This window comes from Carassius auratus, unplaced genomic scaffold (assembly GCF_003368295.1).
Source record: "Carassius auratus strain Wakin unplaced genomic scaffold, ASM336829v1 scaf_tig00217677, whole genome shotgun sequence".
Taxonomy (NCBI): Eukaryota; Metazoa; Chordata; class Actinopteri; order Cypriniformes; family Cyprinidae; genus Carassius; species Carassius auratus.
In genome coordinates, this window is record NW_020529180.1 from 1 (window position 1) to 22,918 (window position 22,918).

The 22,918-nt window shown below is 35.7% G+C and overlaps 1 protein-coding gene and 1 pseudogene across 1 annotated transcript in view; one reads left to right on the forward strand and one right to left on the reverse strand.

Annotated features, from left to right (window-relative positions):
• The first annotated feature begins 15 nt into the window (after window positions 1–15).
• On the forward strand, window positions 16–7,767 carry LOC113102062 (kinesin-like protein KIF26B; annotated as a pseudogene).
• A 3,443-nt stretch (window positions 7,768–11,210) lies between these two features.
• Window positions 11,211–22,918, reverse strand: part of LOC113102063 (histone-lysine N-methyltransferase SMYD3-like) — a 123,215-nt gene continuing 111,507 nt past the window's right edge. Inside the window, exons 11-12 of the mRNA XM_026265724.1 lie at window positions 12,222–12,330; window positions 11,211–11,679 (exon numbers count right to left, since the gene is read on the reverse strand). Coding sequence (XP_026121509.1) covers window positions 11,578–11,679; window positions 12,222–12,330 — 211 coding nt within the window. The 3' untranslated portion in view covers window positions 11,211–11,577. The remainder of the gene's footprint in view (window positions 11,680–12,221; window positions 12,331–22,918) is intronic.

The window sequence follows — 22,918 nt, forward strand, 5'->3', positions numbered from 1 at the left end:
TTTTTGTTTTTGTAGCAATACACATCCAGTTCCTCTGGTGGTGAGAGCTCATGTGAGGAAGGAAGAATGCGTCGCCCAACACAGCTGAGAACTATCCATTCTAGAAATGTTGTTGATTCAGAGATGCCCCTGCTACACCTCTCCAGTGACCCTGAAGATTATTCCAGCAGCGAACAGTCATGTGACACAGTTATCTATGTAGGTCCAAATGGCTCAGCCCTTTCAGACAAAGAGCTAACAGACAACGAAGGTCCTCCAGAGTTTGTTCCTATCATCCCATCCCTACATAAAAATAAGCAGATCTTGGCCAGACTTCTTTGACATCACAACCATCTCACAGGTTGTAGCCCCACAAGTTCAGGCCTCACAGTCTGTACAACACTTGCAGACAATTCATCCCCGGCCACTTCCACCTTTGTCAGAGGAAGGTGCTGAGCCAGGTAAAAAAAGAAAAAGACTGTCTTAAGTGCAACACTTTTGCAGAGCTCCAAGAGAGGCTGGGCTGCATTGATGGAAGAGAAGAGGTTACGAAATTCCCTTTTGAAGAAGTCTCTGCCAACAGAGCTGCCAAATTTGACCCTGACCACGGTCAAATTGTTAAAGGGGGTCAGCAATCCAGTTCTCCAAAGAGGATCTCTGACCAGCAACTGGAGGAGATCCGTGAGGTGGTTGAAGAAGCAGAGATTGCTCAGTCAATAATTGAAAGCTTGACACAGTCTTCAACAGGCAGTTGTGGACTCTCAAGCAGCAGAAGTGTGACTGGCAGCAGTGGTATTGGGCAACTAACTCCTCTTCACAGAGCGAAGAGCTCCAGTTTAACTGACAGCAAAGAATCCATCAGTGGTGGAAGCAGCAGTGAGAGTAAACCTCGTCCTATGGGCTCCCCACGGTTGGGCATTGCCAGTCTTACGAAAACCTCAGAATACAAACCACCATCCTCTCCCTCTCATCGCTGCAAAGTGTACACCCAGAAAGGAATAATGCCTGGCACACCACCTCATCCTCACATAATCTTAAATAAGACTCTAGAAAATCATCTACTGAGTCTTTGCTTAATCCTGAGTCTAGAAACTCTCCGTTGGGGATGAGTCCACAAGTCCTAAAGAGATCTTTATCATCCAATAGCCTTGGATCAGCTGAGACACTGTGTGATGATGTTCCTCAGCTGCCTTTGGACAGTAAGAAAAATGTGAATGATGCCACAGTTACACTGGAGCATCCTTTGGAACCCAATGGAGAGGATGAAGCTGGTGTTTACCGTTGTGGAAAAGCTGACAATTAGTGGGGTAATGGGAAAATGGTAGACCGACCAGTATTATCAGCTTTAACAGTGACTGCTCGGTGCAGGCTATGGCATCGGGTTCAAGACCTGTAAGTATAATTAGCAGCATGAGTGAAGACGTAGAACATTACACTACTGCTCCCTGCACTACGACCACCACTATCTCACAATTCAACATTGCTAAATTCCTGCCTCTCAGCAAGATAGAAGGGGACCCCCAGGCTAGTTGTCGATCCTCAATCAGCTCATGGCTGAGTGAAACGAGTAATGGCAGTGATGGCGACCAGTCATGTCATAGCTTTTGTTGCCCAACAGTGCTTTGGACAAGGTGAGGAAATGGCTGAAGACAGGCTTTTAGAAATTCAAGAAGAAGGTGACATAGACCCTGAGTCAACTGAACAAAAGAAATCAGACAAAGAGAGTGATTCCAATAAAACCGAAGTGAATGATAAAAACACAGCTAAACACAAAATAGAACAAGCTGTCCTTCACCTCAAGTGGCTATGTTCCTTTTAAGACTAATATCACAACTCACCCATGTGCTGCTGTTAATCCAATGGTTGTGCAGGACGACTTAGAAACCAAAACCTCTCTAGTCAAAGATCCCAAATCACCACGTGTTCCAATCTCAAGTGAGATACATTTGATGACCCTTGGATGAAAAGGGAGGATGTGAAGAGACCAAGCCTTTGGAGATGGTCTGTGATATCAAGTCAGAGAATAGAACATCTGATTCTGTAAAAAGGAAATGTCAGATTGACAAGCACAGGTCAAGTGAAGCAGCAAGTTCCCCTGATTCCATGAACCGGGTGTTGGATGGCTGTGAGATGGTCTTCAATGCATCTGAAAGCATAATTCAAGTGTACTCTGCAGACATCCTCAGGACGGGTAGTCTCCCTCGTGCATGGCATCGCTTGAATAAGCAAGACGATCTGGAAGACCCTACATATCGTTACATGAGTGGAGAGTATAAAAGCCTTGGGGTTACCACTTCCACTCCCTGCAGTCCAAGAGCCACACTCGAAAGAAGAAGTTCAGCAGGGAGGCAAGGAATCTTTGGTCGTCAGAAAGGAATCCCACCATTGCCACCTGTAAGGAAGTCTAGCCTTGACCAAAGGAATCGAGCAAGTCCACAGCATAATCCAGGAAATTCTCAGACACCAAACCAGCATCTTTCTTTCCTTGGCAGCACACCTGAAGATCTGGCCAGTAAACATAAAGGACCAAATGTAGAGAGCAGCAGACTCTTCAGTGCCAAACTTGAGCAGTTAGCAAACAGAACAAATTCCTTAGGGAGGTCTCATGGGGCACATTATAACTGTCATTCCTTAGAGAGGGCTGAGAGTTTGAACTCTCTAGGCTCTAAGGGAGGAGTTACAAAAGACAGTACAATGCCAAGGACAGGTAGGAGCATCACCCGTTTTTTGCTCTCATCACCTACCAGTGGACCAAATGGTAATAATAATGCCCCACAATCACCCAAAGCAAGTCAATCCAAAATCTCTGCTGTTAGCAAACTCCTTATGGCAAGTCCCAAAGCTCGAAGCTTATCAACCTCTAGCACAAAGACCCTAAGTTTTCCACCAAGTCCCTCCCACAGTCCGTAAACCGAAGCTCAAGTTTGCCTTCAAATGGAAAGAACCAGAACCAAAATTCATGGTCAACTCAGTCCTTAAGTCGCAGCAGGGGGACAGGGTTAGTATCTAAGCTACCATTAAGAGCAGTGAATGGACGAATCTCTGAGCTCCTTCAAGGTAGTGGCAGCTCTCGTGCTACCCAAGGACGTGGGGCTTCAGACACTGAGGAGAGAGGAGCAGCAGTCCAAGGAGAGGAAAGGCCAGTGGTCCATACTTTGCCCTCACCTTACAGTAAGATCACTGCTCCAAGAAGGCCTCACCGTTGCAGTAGCGGACATGCCAGTGACAACAGCAGTGTTCTAAGTGGAGAGCTTCCTCCAGCCATGGGAAAGACTGCTTTGTTCTACCACAGTGGTGGCAGCAGTGGCTATGAGAGTATGATACGAGACAGTGAGGCCACAGGAAGCACATCATCTGCTCATGACTCGATGAGTGAAAACAGCAGCTCTGTTAGTGGTCGCAGGAGCCTTAAGAATTCAAAGAAAAGAAGTAATACAGGTAAGCAAATATCAGATGCTAAAAACTATGCTTATGTATGCTTAAAATCCATAATACAACATAAAAATGTAAACATATTTAACTATTAGATTTTTTGCTGTGTAATACAATTAGGGTGACCACCTGCTAATAGGCCCACGGGGGGACAAGGGGTATGTTTCTGAGGGACAATGTGGGACACTGCCTTGCACGGTGGTGCCCCCACCCCATGGGCAGACTCACTGTTAGTGGTTTACCCATTTCTAGCACATACCACCTTACATGGTATATTAATAATGCCATATTCCCCTAAACATGTGTAATTGCTGATGTACTGTATGCTTATGACAGAATCGACAAATGCACTTCCACTTACGATTTACTTTAGCTATTTAATTTTATTTATTTTTCATTACAATTTATTCACTTTAAGAATAAATTACTGCTCATATACAGCATTCGTGTTGAACAAGAGTGAATGATTTGTCCAGGGTTTTTTTTCTCTCATATTTTTGTAATGTTTGGGAAGCCAGAATGCACATGCATCAACAGAAACGGTTTGGGTTTATTTCAGCGAACTATTCATCCCTATTACCTCAATAATCAATCAATTACAGGCCTAAAACAATCATGCCCGAACAGACGGATATTAGTACATCTCATCACACCGGCACCCGCGTCTAAATCAGTTGTATGGTCTGGTTTTCAGTCTTTTTTTTCAATTGATTTGCATTTCAGTGTGTCAAATAAGTATTTGATCCCCAACCCAACTTAGTACTTGATGGAGAAACCCTTACTGGAAAGCACAGAGGTCAGAAGTTTCTTGTAGTTGGTCATCAGGTTTGCACAGATTTCAGGAGGGATTTTGGTCCAAATCCTCCTTGCAGATTATCTTTAAGGTTTCTTTCAAAGTATTCAAAGTATCAGCTCCCCACACAGATTTTCTATTTCTTTTTGAGCCACTCCTTTGTTGCCTTGGCGGTATGTTTTTGGTAATGGTCATGCTGGAAGACCCATCCACAGTGTTCTGGCTGAGGGAAGGAAGTTCTCATTCAAAAATCTTATTCAATGCGGTGAAGTCATCCTGTACCCTTAGAAGAGGGTCTTGTGGCCCATCCCAGACTTCTTGTCGCTGACGTCCTTCGACAGCTCTTTGCTCATGGTGATGGAGAGGTAGGAATGTAAGATTAAGATTGTCTAGACAGGTGTCTTTTATACACATAATAAACTGACATAAGACTACTGACATTGACTACTTTCTTAAAGTGACAAAATTAATATGTGTTCTACATGGTACATAACCAACCTGTTGGAACAAGAATTCTTGCTGGGTGGTAGGGGATAAAATATTTATTTGACTCACTGAAATGCAAATCAATTTATAACCTCTATATAATGTTTTTTTGTTTTTTTTTCTTGTTGATATTCTGATTCCATTCATATAAACCAACCATAAAAATTATAGACCAGCAGGGGATCAAATAATTATTTTCCCCACTGTGTTGTGTGTGCGTGTGTTTATGTATATATATATATATATATATATATATATATATATATATATATATATATATATATATATATATATATATATATATATATATATATATATATACACACACACACACAAACACATATACACAGATATTAATTTGTTTGTTAATTTATTTATTTTTTATTCTATGTGTGTAGTCTGCTACTCAATTTTGGCAAATATATTTAATGGCTCATTGTGGAATCCATCTTTCTGCATTACAAAAGTTCAAAGATCTCAGCACAGTTAATGTAATCCCTAATGAATTGTGCTCAAGAGAATGTACTACGAAGCTTCAGGACTCATTCCAGATTATAGTTGGAAGAAACAGAACTTTTTAAACCGCTCTCCTTCCCTTTACATGCTTGGATGATCTGTAATGATACTGACTGATAGCAGTTGCCAAACTTAGCTGTGGGTGGTCTTTCAATATTTAGTGCTGCATAAATTCCCAAATACACTCCTCTCCCATTTCCTCAGGCAAAGAGTTTTCTTTATTTCTTGCCACCACAAACCTTTGCATGGTGGGAAAAACTGAAAATTTAAATCCTTTCTCAGACACAAAAGATAGACCAGTACACGTTGAACTGGAAAGAAAAGTAGTATTGTAATTGTTGCTAATACTTTATTTGAAAAGGCATTTGCAAGGATAAAAAAGCACTGCCAGAGTTAAAATTTACATCTGCCAACCACCAACCTTTTCCTGAACTCAGAGCTCTGTCTCTCCGAGGCAATGAGGGAAGACTGAAAGTTTGACCTTTTCAGTGCTGTTTTCAGACCAAATGACTAGCTGAGAGATATTAATATTAACCTGTTCCTTGGTTCAAAATCAGATCACTTATCAGTAGACCTGGAAATGTCAATTTCTATGCAAATTGGGGAACTACTTCTGGTAAATTCCCTATTGTAGACTTGGTTCCCCCAGACTGGTCAGATAAGATACTCTCCTGCTATTATCTCAGTGGTTTTTTTTCGTTACACAGCTGCATCGAATTGTTGCGACTCTGTGTAGGTTCAATTTTGGCGCAGCAGCACTGTAGCACACTTTGATACTTTTTTTGTCTTTTCACTTGGTTTAGTTATAACACAACTCAAGATTGATAAAAATGTGTTTATATAGCGCTCATGATATGACATTATTTGATCCCTAGGGTCCCAGAGACGCCGTCTAATCCCTAACCTCACCTTAGACACCACCTCTCCCGTGAGAAAGCCACTCATCAGTCCAGGAGTACGCTGGGTGGATGGCCCCCTCCGGCCAACACAGAGGTGTTTAGCTGAACCTTTTGAGATTAAGGTCTATGAGATTGATGATGTTGAACGTCTACAGAGGAGGCGGACCGTAGGCAATAAGGTAAAAGTGTTTTTACAGCAGTTCTTGTCAATGCTTTAGAAAGATGTATGACTTATTGTTCTTGTGCCCTTAGGAAGTGGTATACTTTAGTGCCAAACTGAAGATCTCAGAGCATCGGCAACAGAGAATCTCAGAGGTGCGGGCCAAGTATGATTGGCTGAAGAAGGAACTAGAGCAAACCAAACAATATCTTATGCTGGAGCCAGAGAAATGGACCACTGAATGTAAGTCACTTGCACACTTTGGGTTGATATTAATGGTACCATTTCTAGTCCAAGAAATGATCATATATGAACAAAATAAAATTAATTGCAACATTCACCAAATAACTATGCAACCTGCAGGCATTGTAAAATGTTCTTCAAGACAAAAGTGTGTAGTGTGCTGGTTTTAACTTCTGTCAGTTAACATCCGTTTCCTTCATTTTTGCAGTTGACCTTCAACAGATGTGTGAAGTGGGCTCTCTGGAATATTTGGAAGCTCTGGAGTTTGTCACGGAACGACTGGAGAATCGGGTCAACTTCTGCAAAGCTCATCTGATGATGATCACATGCTTTGACATCACCTGTCGGCGACGGTAAAAGATTTGCCAAGTATTATGGACAGTTGGAAAAGGAAAAGACTCAGCAGGGTGTATGTGAGCAAGTTACAAAGTTGAAAATTTTGAAATGATTAGGAAAATATATAGGCTTAAATTTTTTCTAAAATGGATTTTGGTGGGGAATGGAAATGCTGGACTTGGAGAGTTGATGAAAAGAAAAGAAACGTTGTCCCACATAGATGGATAAGCACTTTGGAACTTCGGAGTCGTTGTTTGCAAAAATGGATTGCTCGCTTGCAGTGAATAAAATAAATATATTGCCATATGTGGATAAAAGAACAGATTGTTAAAGAAGATAAATAAAAACAGAACAAAAAGGACAAGTGCCTTGTGAACACTTCAATATCTTGGAAACCTATGGACAAAAATCCATATTTGTGTACAGATGGTGCTAGCTTAAAAAAAAGGGTTACAAACAAACAAACAAAAGTTTAAAAAGTATCAAAAAAAGAAAACACTGCTTGTTAAATCTCTTATTCTGTCTTGGTATTTGTATTGTTATACACTAGTCACATTCAACATGAACTGTTACATGTGTTTTATATGATTTTTTGTATTCTTGGACACACTGAGACCACATAGAGTGTTTCATATTCCATGGAATAGCACAGCAGGACATCTTGAATAATTATTCTGGCATAGACTCATTGATTTTTCACATCCCCTGCAGTTATGTTGGCATTTTCAGCAGCGTGATGCCTCGCGCTTGGCCACTCCAAAGTGAGACGGTTGAGAGGCGAGAAGAATCCTCAGTCTGGCCGGACCAACAAGGATCTCTTTTATCAATAATGCATCCCTACTTCTTGAGCATTTTTAAAACAAAACGTCCTAGTATAATATCGTTCGTTAAATACAACTTTAGTAGAACTTGTCAAATGTAGTCTTTTGCATTGCATTGCATATGTCTGCTCATTGGCCTTCCCTCTATGTGGTCTCATTGTAAGTGTGCTGACACTTTGGTATAAATCTGTTTATATATACCGTATATATATATATGGTGCTTGAGACAGTTTCAGCTCTAAATGTTTATAGCCTGTTTCTGGTACTTACTAAAGACTTCATATGCTTTTCCATTCCCGCTTCACTCCTCCTGCCTGCCCTGACCCTCGCCAAAGCAAAGGGGAGCAACTTTCCTGCTGTCCTTTTGCCATTGTAATGAATGAAGGATATAATTTATTTTTAACCTCAGGAGGCCTGTATGACAGAGATGCTTAGATTCTATAATTTATTTAACCTGCAAAGCACTATGCATTAAAATTGTACAGTAGCTAAATTCATGCCATATATATATATAAAATGTACTTATATATTTCACTTTTGTTCTTTGTTTTTGCATTTTTTTGTATTCGCATCTATTGCCAAATCATGGGAGACGAGAGAACAAGCAATTTCCATGTTTATTCATGAAATGTTTTTCATCACAACCCGTCACATTCTTCAGCATCTGTGGATCGTATAAGTAATGCATTGTGTGATATGCTGTACAATGTGAAACGAATATTTCCATAATGCGCTTTAATGTTCAGGAACATGGTTGCCAAACTAAGGCCTCGCTTCCTTTCACTAATTCATGTGAATATAAAGGAAAAGCAAAAAGACAGTTTGGCCCTACAGATGGATAAGAGAAGATGAGAAAAGTTGTCAGCATATTGCTTCATGTTAATACTGCGACAGTCGGCATGATTTCTTGTTCTATGAGGAAAAACAAAGTCTGAATGAGAGTTTGATTGACATATGGACTGATGTAAATAAAAGAGGTTTCAGAAGCAGCAATCTTTTTTCTGCCTTATTCTGCACAACTAATTAATAACTAAAACTATTTGAATATTCTCTTAAAACATTTCTCAGATATATATATATATATATATATATATATATATATTTTTATTCATTATTTTAATTCAGTATACCCCAAGCTTCATTTTAGATGTCTTAAGCTTCTTGCAGACGAGATTGATCTTCATCAGCTTTAATGAACAGCCATAAACCACAGATGCAGTTCAATAGAAAATCATATCAGACATCAAAGGAACACGGAACAAGGGATTTTACAAGTATATGATAATTCACCCTAAACCTGATAGGACAAATACACATAATAATAATACATCTTATCAGTGATCCTGATGCTTAGTGTGGATATCGGTATAAAACAAAGTACACTGATTTATATATACCATAGTGAAACTTACTCGTCATAAAAACCTTATCTATAACCTTTTAGTGCTGTTCGGTAATTTTTTTACATTTTTACTTAGGTTTTGGCACTTGCTATGTGAAAAATTTAATAAAAATAAATGAATCATGGACAATCATGCATGGGTTAAATGGTCCTGAATAAAATACACTTTTGGGAAGTGACAATGGAAAAGAATGGGAAGCAAATTTCATGTAGTGGAAACTATTGGTTCTGCAGCAGATATTTCATTTTCAGGTCTATGCTCAACTATTCCATAAATATAATTCAGCAGTACTATAAAATATTAAATAAAAATAAATACATTATCAAAACTAAAATATAGTAGATTAATTAACCACCATGTGAGCAGCACCCGAAGAGTATAAAGTATAAATACAATTGTATTCCTTTTGATTTTTGGTGACACATGACTGAAGATTTGTGGTTGGACTCATTCATGTTTTGTTAGGAATGATGTCATAGGCCTAACAGAGTGGGAGTCAGAGATCTCTATACTAACTTCCTCTATTTCCTCTTAAGCCCCATTCTATCCAACAGAATGACATTTTTAAAGATATTATCTCCATCTCAGAGAAGTGCACCTCCAAAAGCTGTTTGCTTTAGTGGCCACAGAGTTATGAGAGGAGAGGAGGTGGAAAGAGACGTGAAATCCCATCTATCTGCATCCTGATACTCAGGAGGGTTAAAAAGATTTAGCAACAATAACACGTTCTAGAAAAATATCCGGAAAAGTGTCATCTGTGCCGATCCAGACCGACTAGACAAACAAAAGACTTTTATTTCAGCATATATAGGTTTCCAGTAAGAAGCTCAGACACAAACTTTATTAATAATTTGATTATTTACACATCACTTGTTGTTTTACCATCAAAATGAGATCACTTCCTGAAGGATGCTTAATTACAATTAATTTAATTAATACAAAAGAAAGAGATACCGAGGTCATTTCAATTACCAATTAAACAATATTTACAAGAAAACATTCTGATTAGTGAAACGCCTGGACAATTTCTTCAAATCAACAGAATAAAATGCCAGTGTTTTGTGTTTGAATATAAATGGCAACATCTGTTCAAACCAGAGTATTGAAATTCTTTAAATGATCCCTCTTGTACACTTAACTGTTGTGAAAACTTACCAACATGATTTTCAACTTTAAAAACTGTTTAAATATTTGACTGAACATGGTAATATGTATTAAAATGAAGGATTGACACATTACAAATCAAGAGCATACTGCAATATCACAATCCAGATGGTAAAAGAAGAGCATAAAAACAAAGCAGCTGCTGAAATATGTTGGAAACGTCTTGCCAGAGTAACTCTGATGATTGAAGTTAATGATGAGAAACTGAAGCACAAATCTGATGTGTGTGTGTGTGTGTGTGTTTGGAGTGGTTGTTGTCTTTACACAACAGTTGATTAAGTGATAGTCAGAATCACACTAAAGTGATGTATAATCATTTTTAAGGGTCTTTAAGTCAAACTTTAATGAACAGTTTTGAAAAAAGCGACTACTAATGTACATATATATTAATGTGCCAATGGATATTCCTGAGGGTTTTCCAAGCAACACACCTCAAATAAAACATTCCCTTGATGTTCGGTCTCATTTGTACCATTCTTGTTTCTATTAACCCTTACATTCTAGTGAAATACTGTTCCTTTATTTAAAACAAGGCACTTTAAACTATTAAAAATTATTGTTGATAAGTGAAATACATCTGAAGAAGAATACAATTAAACTATTAGATGAATAAACTAAACTTTAAAAAAAAAAATGTCCACTTGGGGAAAACTAAAACTTTTTAGAAAAGAAAAATTACTAAAACATATCAATAGTATTAAAATAGTATTTAAATAATACTAAAGACACATTTGAATAATTTTATTAACTCGCAAGTGAACAGAAAACATGAAACCGCGTAAGTTTAAGGATTTACTGAATACACTGTGACCCAAATCATTTAGACTTAGGACTAGTTGCATTAATGCACTTTTGCACGTAAGTGACACTATTGTTTAGCATTTAAATTTAGCAATAATGTTTCTATTGCAACCACTAATTAGAAGTCAAAATACCTAGAAGTAGGACTTTCATTCGAAAATATGGAGGATAATAAACTACATTTTGGAATGAGTTTTAAAATTGAACATCTGTTGAGGGGGCAGCAAGTGGATCTCTGATATTACTGAAAATAATTAAAACACTAAACAAAATGAAAAATAAAATCTGAAATGAACTGAAAAGCAGAGTGAAGATGTAGAATTTTTCCCTCTGGCATTTTTTTCAGTTAAATTCTAAACCAGCTGGTTTGACACAAAGTGGCACAAAAGCAGGTGGCAGACACAACCATCCAGAAACTTTCCATTTGAGAGCAAATATAGCGGCGTGTTGACTAACAGCCAACATGTCAAAGAACTGGATGAGAGGAGTTTGGGGCCGTGGCGGGACCGCAGTACTCGGTCTCTGTATGATGGCACACATCTGTCTAGACTTGACCCAGCTCAGCCTGGCACTCGCTCAGTTTCCTCCTCACCTCATTAGTCAGGACGTGATCCGTCCCGTGGGTCACCTTCATGATGTCATACGCCTGAGGAGGGAAGCAGCGGGAGAAAGAGAGACGGTTGATTTAAATGATTGTCATGTGAGGACAGAAAATTAATTTAAAGGAATGTAACAGGAGCTGTGAGAGTCCAATGCACCCATTATGTTACCGTGGTATTTGGCTGCTGCACCACGAGCGTCACGGGTGAAATTTTACTGAGAGAAATGTCATATTAACACACTTCTATAATAATTAAAAAGTCAAATTAAAACTAAAATGTAATTATTACAGTATATTATAAAATTATAAAGTTTATTATTTTTCAGATGAAAGATAAAATGATTATTATATAAAATTATATTATAAATAAACTATTGGTGTCTTTATCATATTTATATCAGTTTTTTTATAAAATCAATAAAGGCTGTGCATCGAGATAATAAAGCATTTCTGCAAGAATGTTGGCCTTATTTTTCCATCTGCACATACAACAGGGCAGATTCAGACAGGGGCAGAATGCAGCCTCTCATTATGATCCTGATCTCTCTGTAGTCAGTTATAGGGCCGAAGAGTGTGTGCTACCAGACCTGTGTGAAGCTCCCCCGAGCCTCCTCCAGTCTGCCCAGGAAGTGCTGCAGCTTCCCCACCCGCAGCAGCTCCACCGCTCTGGACGGATGAGGATCACTGTAGTACAGTCTGTAAGAGGAAACACAAGATTAATTCTAGTGCTGGCAAAATAAATGGCAACAATATGAGCTTTCAGGTGGCCATTCTTTTTTTCTGTTTTGTGGATTAGGGTTTAAAAATCTTGGCTAATGACCAGATGTAGGTTCAAACCCTAGGAAGCGAGTTTTATGACCTACCACAGAGATATACAATAATAAATAAATACGGTTTAAAATAAATAAATAAATAAAATATATATATAATATTAATTCAATATTACTTGCCATTCTTGCAATTTATTGTGAAATTTACTAGCAATATCTGAGTGAAAATTGATTTTACACCAAATGTTTTTCATTGTAGTGCAACATCAATCATAGTTCGACAACACTAGAATATTATAATACGGAGATTGACAGTTTAATCATGTCAAGCAAGTTACTTTAATAAACACCACCTACAACGAGTGTTTACTACAACTAAAATGATTTAAATAACTTTAACAGAAAAAAAGCTGAAATACAATATTAATATTACATTTACAAACATAAACTTAAATAAAAACCTAAACAAGAATTAGAAATTGTTGTATTGACAACTAACTGAAACAAACTAGTTTTAAGCGAATTAACAGAATGATTAAATACTATGCTGCCTTCAAAAAAACAAAAAAAAAAACATAATAAAAAAAAAGAATTACATGCACAAAGGCCAAACAAATAAACAAATAATACATTTAAAAAATAAAATAAATATTAATTTATTCAATTAAACAGATTTGGCTATGTAATTATTCTTGTCTATATGACCAAAAATTTAAATTTGAGTTTTTTATGTGCAAGTGATCGAACCGGCGCCTTCATGTGGTATAAGTGCGCTGCTATTCAGCTTCCACACTCCGCAAAAACATTTGAGTATAGACATTATAGTTATAAAAAAATAAATATAATTCAATTAAATAAATAAATATTTTGCTAAGTAAAAATGCTCCGATATCAAATACCTTTTTATTTTCCTCTAATATTGGCTTGATAAGGCAGATTAAAGTATTTTGTTATCAATATGGTCACCAATGTATTATATACTATCATGGTACACTTGATGCTAAACTTTTGGTCAAAGCAGGGCAACTAGAAACTGACTTTAGATCAGCAGCTGCAAGTAGAAATAATAATATTTCTCCTGGAGAAGTAAATACAATAGATGGCTGCTGTACCAAACACAAAAACCCTAATCTGATCCTATTCCATCTGTCTCTGAAGAAATCAACATTTCTACTATTTCATTTTTTAATACATAGTGTTTAAGCACATCAAATTAATAGCGGTGATCCTGGCAAAGAAACATGCTAACATCAGCAAATTCCAGGTGCAGAAGTGTGAGGGTGATGTTCCCTGTCAGAAGTTCAAGAAAGAAAAGCCTTTATTCCACATTTCCCATTCATCCACACTGAGCCGAGGGCAGTAGGCCAGGCTTACTGGTGATCCTCTATGCTGAGATGGGCAAATCAGAGACAGGCTGATTGTCTGCCGCTCTAAAACCAGGACATAAAGTCACAAAGCCCCCTTCAAGCAAGACAGAGCAGGGGAAGATAATATTTAAGCATTTCTCTGGATAAACTACGAAATCATCAGAGCTAACAAAATTGGCAACCCATTTTAATACAGTAACATGAATTACTTCCAGAATATTCAACCCAAAAAGATTTCAAATGCATATGGTACTCCAGTTTGTTTCTGTTGTGTTCCAACTCATAACTCAAAAAGTTCGGTAAAGCTGAGCAGTTTTCTTCTTCATGACCTTGACTGACTTTGGCAGTAAAAGCAATGATGAAGATAAGCACTTACAGTTCTTCAAAACTCTCAGGGGTTTTGTACAGAGAAGCTCAGTCACTGTCTGAACACAGTTGTATTGTGAAACATTCGTCTGCTGGGATGCCTCCTGTCAGTCTTCATCATCTAGTGCAGATTTTTAATGGCGTGGGTTATGGGTCCGAGGTCATCTGACAGCAGAGATTGATGCTTTAAGCTCCTTAGGTTCTTTTAAAGACCCTTGTGATTTTGCTAGTTGTAAAAATGTCTAGAAATATCAGAGTCTTTAAATGTTACAACAAAAGAACGAGGATTCAAGTTTCACAAAGACAAATGTTTGTGGTATGTGAAAAGACTTAATGGATGTGAAATGATATTCTGAGAAATATTTAAATTACTGTCAGACAAGAACACAACACGAGCCCTGGAAGGTCTACTACAGAAAGTTCAACCGTTACAGACAGTTATTATAGACAGTATTATATAACATTATATAAATACATTTTAAGATTGCTCATTCTAGGCAATGTATCCAGACTTCTTTTAGAAAACTTTTAGACTACTTATTAATCTAAAAGTAGATTACGTTTATTTTTTGATTAAAAATAGATTTGAATAGGATTATTGTTATATAAAAAAAAGTATATGAAAGAATTGCAAAGGGTAATGGGCTAATGGGCTGATTAAAAGTTAATAATGAATTAAATCATAAAAATGTAAAATTAAAAAATAATACATTTACATCTTTACATTTGGAGTATTTGATTGGTTCATCTGCATGTCAATGAGTTCATTAACTGACAAACATATGAATGTGTTTTTAAATTATTGAAATATTAAAAGTAAATCTCAGGGGGTATAACAATGATGTTCCAATCAGCAAAAAAACAAAAAAACAAAAAAAAAAAAACACAAACACCATAAATTACAGAGATAAAGTGATAGCAATAACCAATTGAAAATACTATTTTTTCATTATTCTTTTTGCAGAAATTACCATTAATGCTTAGGAAATAGGAACCAAATGAAATGATGTTTTTTTTTTTATTTCATACTACCCTAAATGATGCCAGACTCATGCTTTATTTGCGGAGGCCATTAATACAAACAGAAGTGATTTTTAATTTAAATTTACCCTTAAGCAACTTTTTCTGCACATTATTGGACTATATTAAATGGTATGATAGATGGGCCTATTGATAAATACCAAATGAGAAGAAAATGATTAGAGAAAATAAACAGTGCGGATGCATTCACAACCTCACAACCCTTATACAACCTTAGTGAAACCTGCCAAAAAAACAATCAATGCAGCCAGCCAGAATTGCATTTTACCAAGAAGAATAAATCACCAACCACTGGTCTAGTCTGAACCATCGTCACCATTAGAGCGGCACTTTCAGTTGCTGTAGCAACAGTCAGAAGAACGACCTGTTAACACTCCCATTAGTGTTAGCTCAGCCTCTCTATTCATCTCCACACTGGATCATTACCAAGAACAAAGAGCTCTATCTCTGCCGGGACCACTTTGGAGGAATATTAAATTGTGATTTCTATCTCCTCACAAACAGCAACTTGTTCAGGAGCTGTAAAGAAGCACGGCCCCCAGGAAAGACAATAGCTTTTATCATTAATCTGCCCGGCAGACAATGACAGCACATTAACAAAGCCCTGCGCTGTAATCTGGATTTTACATCTCCATGCATTAAAAGAGCTTTTGTCATGTGATATCAATCTCAAATAACTCTCTTTGAACAGCAGTCAAGTCAACGTGAAGGTTGTTTTTTAGTGCTGATGCTACAATTCATGAAAGAATGCATATCAGATGATCAGTTCATGGCGGCATGTTGAAAACACATGCTTTTCTAATATGGATTGAAAAGGTTGTAGTAAAAATAAAGCACAACTTGTTTACATTACTTACTTCATCATTCTTAATAGTAATGCTTACATTACTAATTAAAAGCATTCTTAATACTAACTGATAAATATACTATTGCTTATTGTTAATTCATGTTTCTTGATAATACAGTAACTCATGAAATGTCAACAACTTGAAATTAATACAGTATTGTAATACAATAAGTGTTGTTATCTGTTAATTCAATATTCAAACATATTGCACTTAGATTATGTGCTGGCTAAAAACACCAGTAAACTCACATATCTTCTAATAAAGTTAATTATAAAAGCAAACATTTTTCATTAAATTAGTCCAAGTCCAAATTATTATAATACTTATATTATATATGAATTACTATTATAATAGTGATTGTATTATATACTATATTATGCAATTATTTATTTTAAAAAATGCCATATAAAAAGAAGTGGGCACTTTTAAAAACAAATTTCGTAAAATTTATAAATGACTTTATATTATACATAAACCTTTTAAAAATAAAATAAAAAATATATAAAATAATTGTTATGCATATTTTTTCCACTTAATTATGTTAACATAATGAGATAAACCTAAAAAAAATGGAATAAATTGAAATAAAAACAAAAAAAGCACTGAAAACGTAAAATGTAAAAACCTTTTGTTCTCAAAAACAACAAACAATAAGGTGTGGGTGGGGTTATCTACCAATCGTAAACAAGAAGGAGGTTTCAGGAAACCTGTTTGCAAACAGTCATTTTCTTGCAGTTCCATTTGGTGGCACAAAAACTACACATTTCACCTTAAAGCTTTAATAAAACTACTCAATTAAGCTTCCTGAGTTCTGAAAGATCAACCCTTGAGCACTAAAATCTCGCTACACTGCCACTAAAAATGTTTTCTTTATAAATACCATATATTTATTCATGAGCATGTTTATATATAGGAATCTTTTGTGTTTCTGCATCTCCCTCTTATGTGACCCCTCTCTTCCAGGGAACATGTTTGGCTGCACCAGACTCACACTATCACCTCTATGACTCACAACATTACCAACCTGACCGCCCGCTCAACTTTATATCACCTCTGACCGCACCATCCATCAGTCGCCCACCTTTGACTCCATCCCTGAACCCTCAGATTAGTAACAAATTCCTCCATTACAATCCAATCCTGCTGGACCCCATCCCTTTCCCTCCTCGTGCTGTAATACTTGGTTTAGTCAGCACCCTGTCTGTTACCCAGACTCCCACGCTGCGGTTTTAGTGTCACTAATGTCTTCCTGGGCCTCCGGATCGTTCTGGCAGCTTTTCAGGACTGTGTGCTCTGTTTTTTATCGGTTTTATGAAGCATTGCTGTAGGTGCCCCAAAACAATCCCTAACATTTCACACCCATTTCCCCTCTGAACTGCTGACAGCAGACACATATTTTTTGACCCTGAAAAACCCGAGGAGCCCTTTTATTAAATAACTATTTAGTTGTGTAGAAAGATCGGGTTCGCTTTGACACTCATTTCGAAGTGAAGTGGAGAACATGCTCTGGTGATGAAGTTCTGGCACCGATACAGCAGAAGGTTAAGTTTCAGGAGTCATGACAGTGAGATGAGGACAAAGGAAGGGATTCTTCCTCACACATGAAACTTCAAGGAAGCTGTCAGTGCAACTAATGACCAACAATATCAGCGTAGTAATAATTCAGATCATTTTAAAACATGGAAAGCATAAATTCTACAGATTATATGTAATACAGCGGCCCCAAAAAGTACTTCAAAGCTTAAAACAATAATTGTAGTTAAATTTCACCTAATTTTGAACAGTATATTTATTGTTTTACAGTTTGAAATCTACCAACTGATGTTTTGTTTTGTTTTATTTTTTATTTTTTTAATTGAATAATGTTTTCCATTTACACCAAAACAAAAACAAAAACAGCACCTGTGTTTGCTGGAACTTTACCATATGCCATGTGATAAATCAAAGTTCCTCACAAATAGCTTTTCCTGAAGTATATAAATAATAAATAAAAATAGTCACAGAGAATTTCAGAAGTTCGCAGAGTTTTTTTGCTGTAAATTATAAGATTACTTTTTTCAAAGACTGCAAATTTAATTTACACGTGTTTGAGTATATATATATTTATATATATTGTAAATACTGTAAATTAAATAAAACAAGTATGTGTGTATATATATATATATAGTATATACACACAAACTTTTTTTTTTAATTTACAGTATTTGCTTTGATATTCTCTTATATAACACAATAAAGTTCACACATTAGGTTTCGTGACCAACATGTGTGAATACAGTGGTCTATATATGTCTTTCTACTTGGCAATGAAAGGTTTGTTGTAAAAGCAGCATAAATAAGAAGAGGAGATTCTTCATACATTATTTAGATATAACCTGTTATTTGTTATGGCCTGAAATACACATCTCTGAAGTATTGATGTAGAATTCTGAGCTTTTCTTTACACCACCTGTTGGTGTTTTGACAGTACATAAAATAAACATATCAGTAGCAGCTCATTAAAAATAATTAGGCTTTAATTGGCATGACTGATGATATTAAGTGTAAAAGATTGAGAAAAGTGTGCATTTCCAATCAGAGTTGGGTCCATGAATGTTCAGCAATGTATAAAGACAAAACATAAATGTCTGCACACTGATAATTATGCTCCAAAATGTTCTACTGAACCAGACTGCAATGTTTAAAGCTCTTTGGTCTTCAAGCAAATTTAGCCTTATAATATAAGTGTAAGTTTTCCTCAGTAAGCATCACAACCCTTATTGATGACTGGGTAAGTGAGCTATACACTACCAGTCAAAAGTTTTAATGTTTTTTACAGGATTTTCTTATGCTCATTAAGACTGCATTTATTTGATCAAAAATACAGGGAAAAAATAATAATATTGTGAAATATTATTATGATGTAAAATATTTTTTTTCTATTATAATATAGATTAAAATCTAATTTATGCAAAGCTGAATTTTCAGCATCATGACACCAGCCTTCAGTGTCACATGATTTTCAGAAATCATTCTGATATGCTGATTTGTTATCAGTGCTGGAAACTGTTGTGCCGCTTCATATTTTTTTGGAAACTGTGATACTTTTTTCAGGATTCTTTGATGAATAAAAAGTTAAAGAGAAAAGCATTGATTTAAAATAGTAATCTTTCTAACAATATACACTACAGATCAAAAGTTTGGTAAATATTAAATAGTTTCTGTAATTTTGATTCTTTTTTTTTTTTCTTTAAAGAAATTAAAACTTTTATTCAGCAAGTAGGTGTTGAATTGTTAAGAAGTGATAGCCAAGATTTATATTGTTAGAAATATTTATATTTTGAATAAATGCTGTTCTTTTTAACTTTTTATTCTTTAAAGAATACTGAAAAAAATCTGTCCAAAAAAAAAAAAAAAAAAAAAAAATTATATATATATATATATATATATATATATATATATATATATATATATATATATATATATATATATATATATATATATATATATATACACACACACACACACACACACACACACACACACACACACACACACACACACTGTATTTGGCAACACAACTGCTTCCAACATTGATAATTAAATAAAATCAGCTTATTAGAATGATTTCTTAAGGATCATGTGACACTTTATACTGGAGTAATGGCTGTTGGAAATTCCGCTTTGCATCACAGAAATAAATTATTTTTACCTTTATTTTATATTGTAATAACATTTTGCAAGATTCCTGTTTTCTTCTTCTTCTGTATTTTCAATCAAATACAATTCAGCCTTGATGAGAATAAGACTTCTTTAAAAAACTTTACAAGTCTTGCTGATCCCAAACTTTTGACCGGTAGTGTAGATACGAACGGAGTGCTGAGAGACTACTGCAGCTGAAATGTCCTGGTATCGGCTGCTTTGTGCGGAGATCTGCATAAATCAACATCTATAATAACACTAAAATAACAGTGCTGGAACTGTGCAAATGCTTTCTAAATGCACATTTTGTGGAAATGGATGTGCAATTATATTAAATGTGTGAAATTATTTTAGCGTCTTTGTATTTGCTGCAAGAGGCCACAGTATGGTTTGCTTTGCAGAGAAAATGTGTAGTGGCTTCAAGATGTTTATTTATATAGCGCTTTATATGATATAGATTGTTTCAAAGCAGCTTCACAATAAATGGACTTCTGTGAGGGCTACTTGTGGATTATTGTGATGTTTTTATCAGCTGTTTGGACTCTCATTCTGACGGCACCCATTCATCTACATCTCACACCAGCTCAACTACATCTGAGACCAAACTCACCTACATCTCATTTGTGGGTGAACTATTCTTTTAATAAAAAGGAAAATAACAGTGTTAATGTTGTAAAATTAATCAGTTACGAATCAAATTCCGTTTCAACTGTAATGCAACTTTACAAAAAGACAATAGTGTTATTATAAGGCTCAATTTAGTTCAGTGTTGATTCAATTCTACTTAATACCTGTCAATGTTGCAAAGTTCTCCAATTATAAAACAAGTTCAATTTAACTAATCAGCTATGTTGATTCAATTCAGTCCACAAACAGTGCCAACTTTGCAAAATTAGTTATTAGTCATTAACCAGTTCAATTCAGTTAAAATTGTGTTCTCATCCAATACTATAAGTACAGTTAAATCAATAATATTACTCAGTGTTTTTAAAGATTTTTACAGATGCAATTAAAAAGGGTTGAATGTCGTTGCATATTATACCAGTGTGTTTCAGGTGATCTGTTGTTCTGAGCAACATGCTGATGGAGGTAGGTCATTATTTTTGCAATTCTGTTTGCTGTCGCTTGTGGTGTAAAAATTACTTCACCGTTCAATGACAATTTGGAGACAGAAATAGACTGAACTCATTGACAGCAGTATGCTGTTGTAGATCAGTGTAGGCGCCTCTAGCAAAAACTGCAGACGGTGTAGACTTATGAACTTGACTGAACCTTCTGTGAATAGATCAGATGCCATTTGGCGAGGAGATACAAGTGGTGCCTTAAAAGCCCCAGTAGTGACTAAAAGCTTGATGTGGTCAGTAGTCAATAAAATGTTCATATAACACAGAAGGAACTAAACTACAGCAGTTATAAATACAAAAATGCTACTCGTGTGGGCACAATAATACTAAAAATCTGACTGATTCGACTAAATATTCATGCACTCTTCACTCTAATTAGAAATGATAGAAAAGCTCAGGACATGTTCTAGAGATTTCAACTAAACAAACACAAAACAAAGTGATCTAGTGAAGTCTGGACATGTGCCTCTATTGTTTAGCTTGATTGAAACAAATCTTTGCATGCAGTGAGTCGGGTCTAAAGAATGTTCTGTTTACAACTAGATGCACATTGTCTATTGATAGCTGAAGTTAAGCAAAGCCACACTTCAGGCAATAAGACAAAAGTACATAAACAGTCGAGTTAAATCACTCTTGAACCTCCAACAAACATCCCTTGAGAGCCAGAACCGTCAAAGTGGACCGGTCAGAGTTTTGCTGGAACAAAGGGAAACTCCACAGACCTGGATGCCTCTGGCGGCTCATCGTGTGGAGTCGGACTCACAGGAATGTTCCTTCTTCCGCTTCATTGGATAAACCGCCTAATGTTCTAATTTGCATATTAATAACATGGCAGCCTGTCTCACTTTAATCTTGAACTCGTCTGGAATGTAAGGAAGACTGATTAAGCAAATGACCTTTAACTCGACTGTAACAAACATTCTTCACTTTTGCATTGTTTTTTTGTTTACTATTTTTGTCTACCTACATAACTTATAAAATTATTATTATATAAAAATGTTATTATTTTAATTCTTATTATTCAATTCAAATGTAAATGTCGTCTTTGTATTTATATTTATATGAATGAATGTATATTTGAATTGAATAATAAAAATTAAAATAATAATAATATTTTTTTTAAGCGTCAAAGAGAAGACGACTAGACATTCCAATTTGGTGTCCGCATTAAATTAAATGGACAAAACCTGATAAAATGTCTACTTTAATGTTTTACATAACTTTTGTGAAAATGAAAAGTTAAAATATAGGTGAAACAATCATTCATCATAACAGATATATTCATGTAAAAATAAAAAAAACATAGTTATTCTGACCTGTACTTATTAAATGTATAAAAGAAAATGTGGTCAGACAACATTTTATTATATTTTAAATGATTAACGACTTCTTGCTGAAAAAGAGGTAAAACTTAGTGGTTTCAAGAATAGCGGCAAATATTAGTAAGGCTAACTGAGATAATAAGACTTTATTACAATTAATTTGTTTTGAGGGCTCCATTGTGATCTTTAAATAGAGTCTTTTAATGTCACCTAATGAGTCTTTTGAGATTTGTTTTTGGCACATGAACTATTGCTTCTCTAAATTACGTTTTAGTGGGAAGCTTCTGTAGCATTTTAGCTTCTGTAAATCATGGTAAAAATCTATAATGGTCATTGCTTTTTGCTCAGAAAAAAAAAAAAAACGAATTAAACAGGACACATTCTAATGTATGGGAAACAAAGCTGAAACTTTTTATTGTTTTGATGCTTGAAAACGTCTTTGACCCATATATAGTGAATTTTAGAGACAGTGCCTGCTAAAACACCACCGAAATTACATTTATCCATTTGACATGACTGAATGACAGGAATCCAAAACATTCATATTCTAATGTATTAATGAGCGAACCGCAGTTGAGTTATTGATAGCGCAGTCACCTGGATGTGAAAATGCAGATACCAAAAAACCTGTGATGTGTTTAAACTCATGGCTCCAGTGTAACTGGGTCAAATAGTGTGACTCTACCTTGATAAACAAGTGAGAGGACTGAAATCTACAGTGTTTTATATGAAACACTTCTCTCTAGGTTTGCTTAAACAACACCA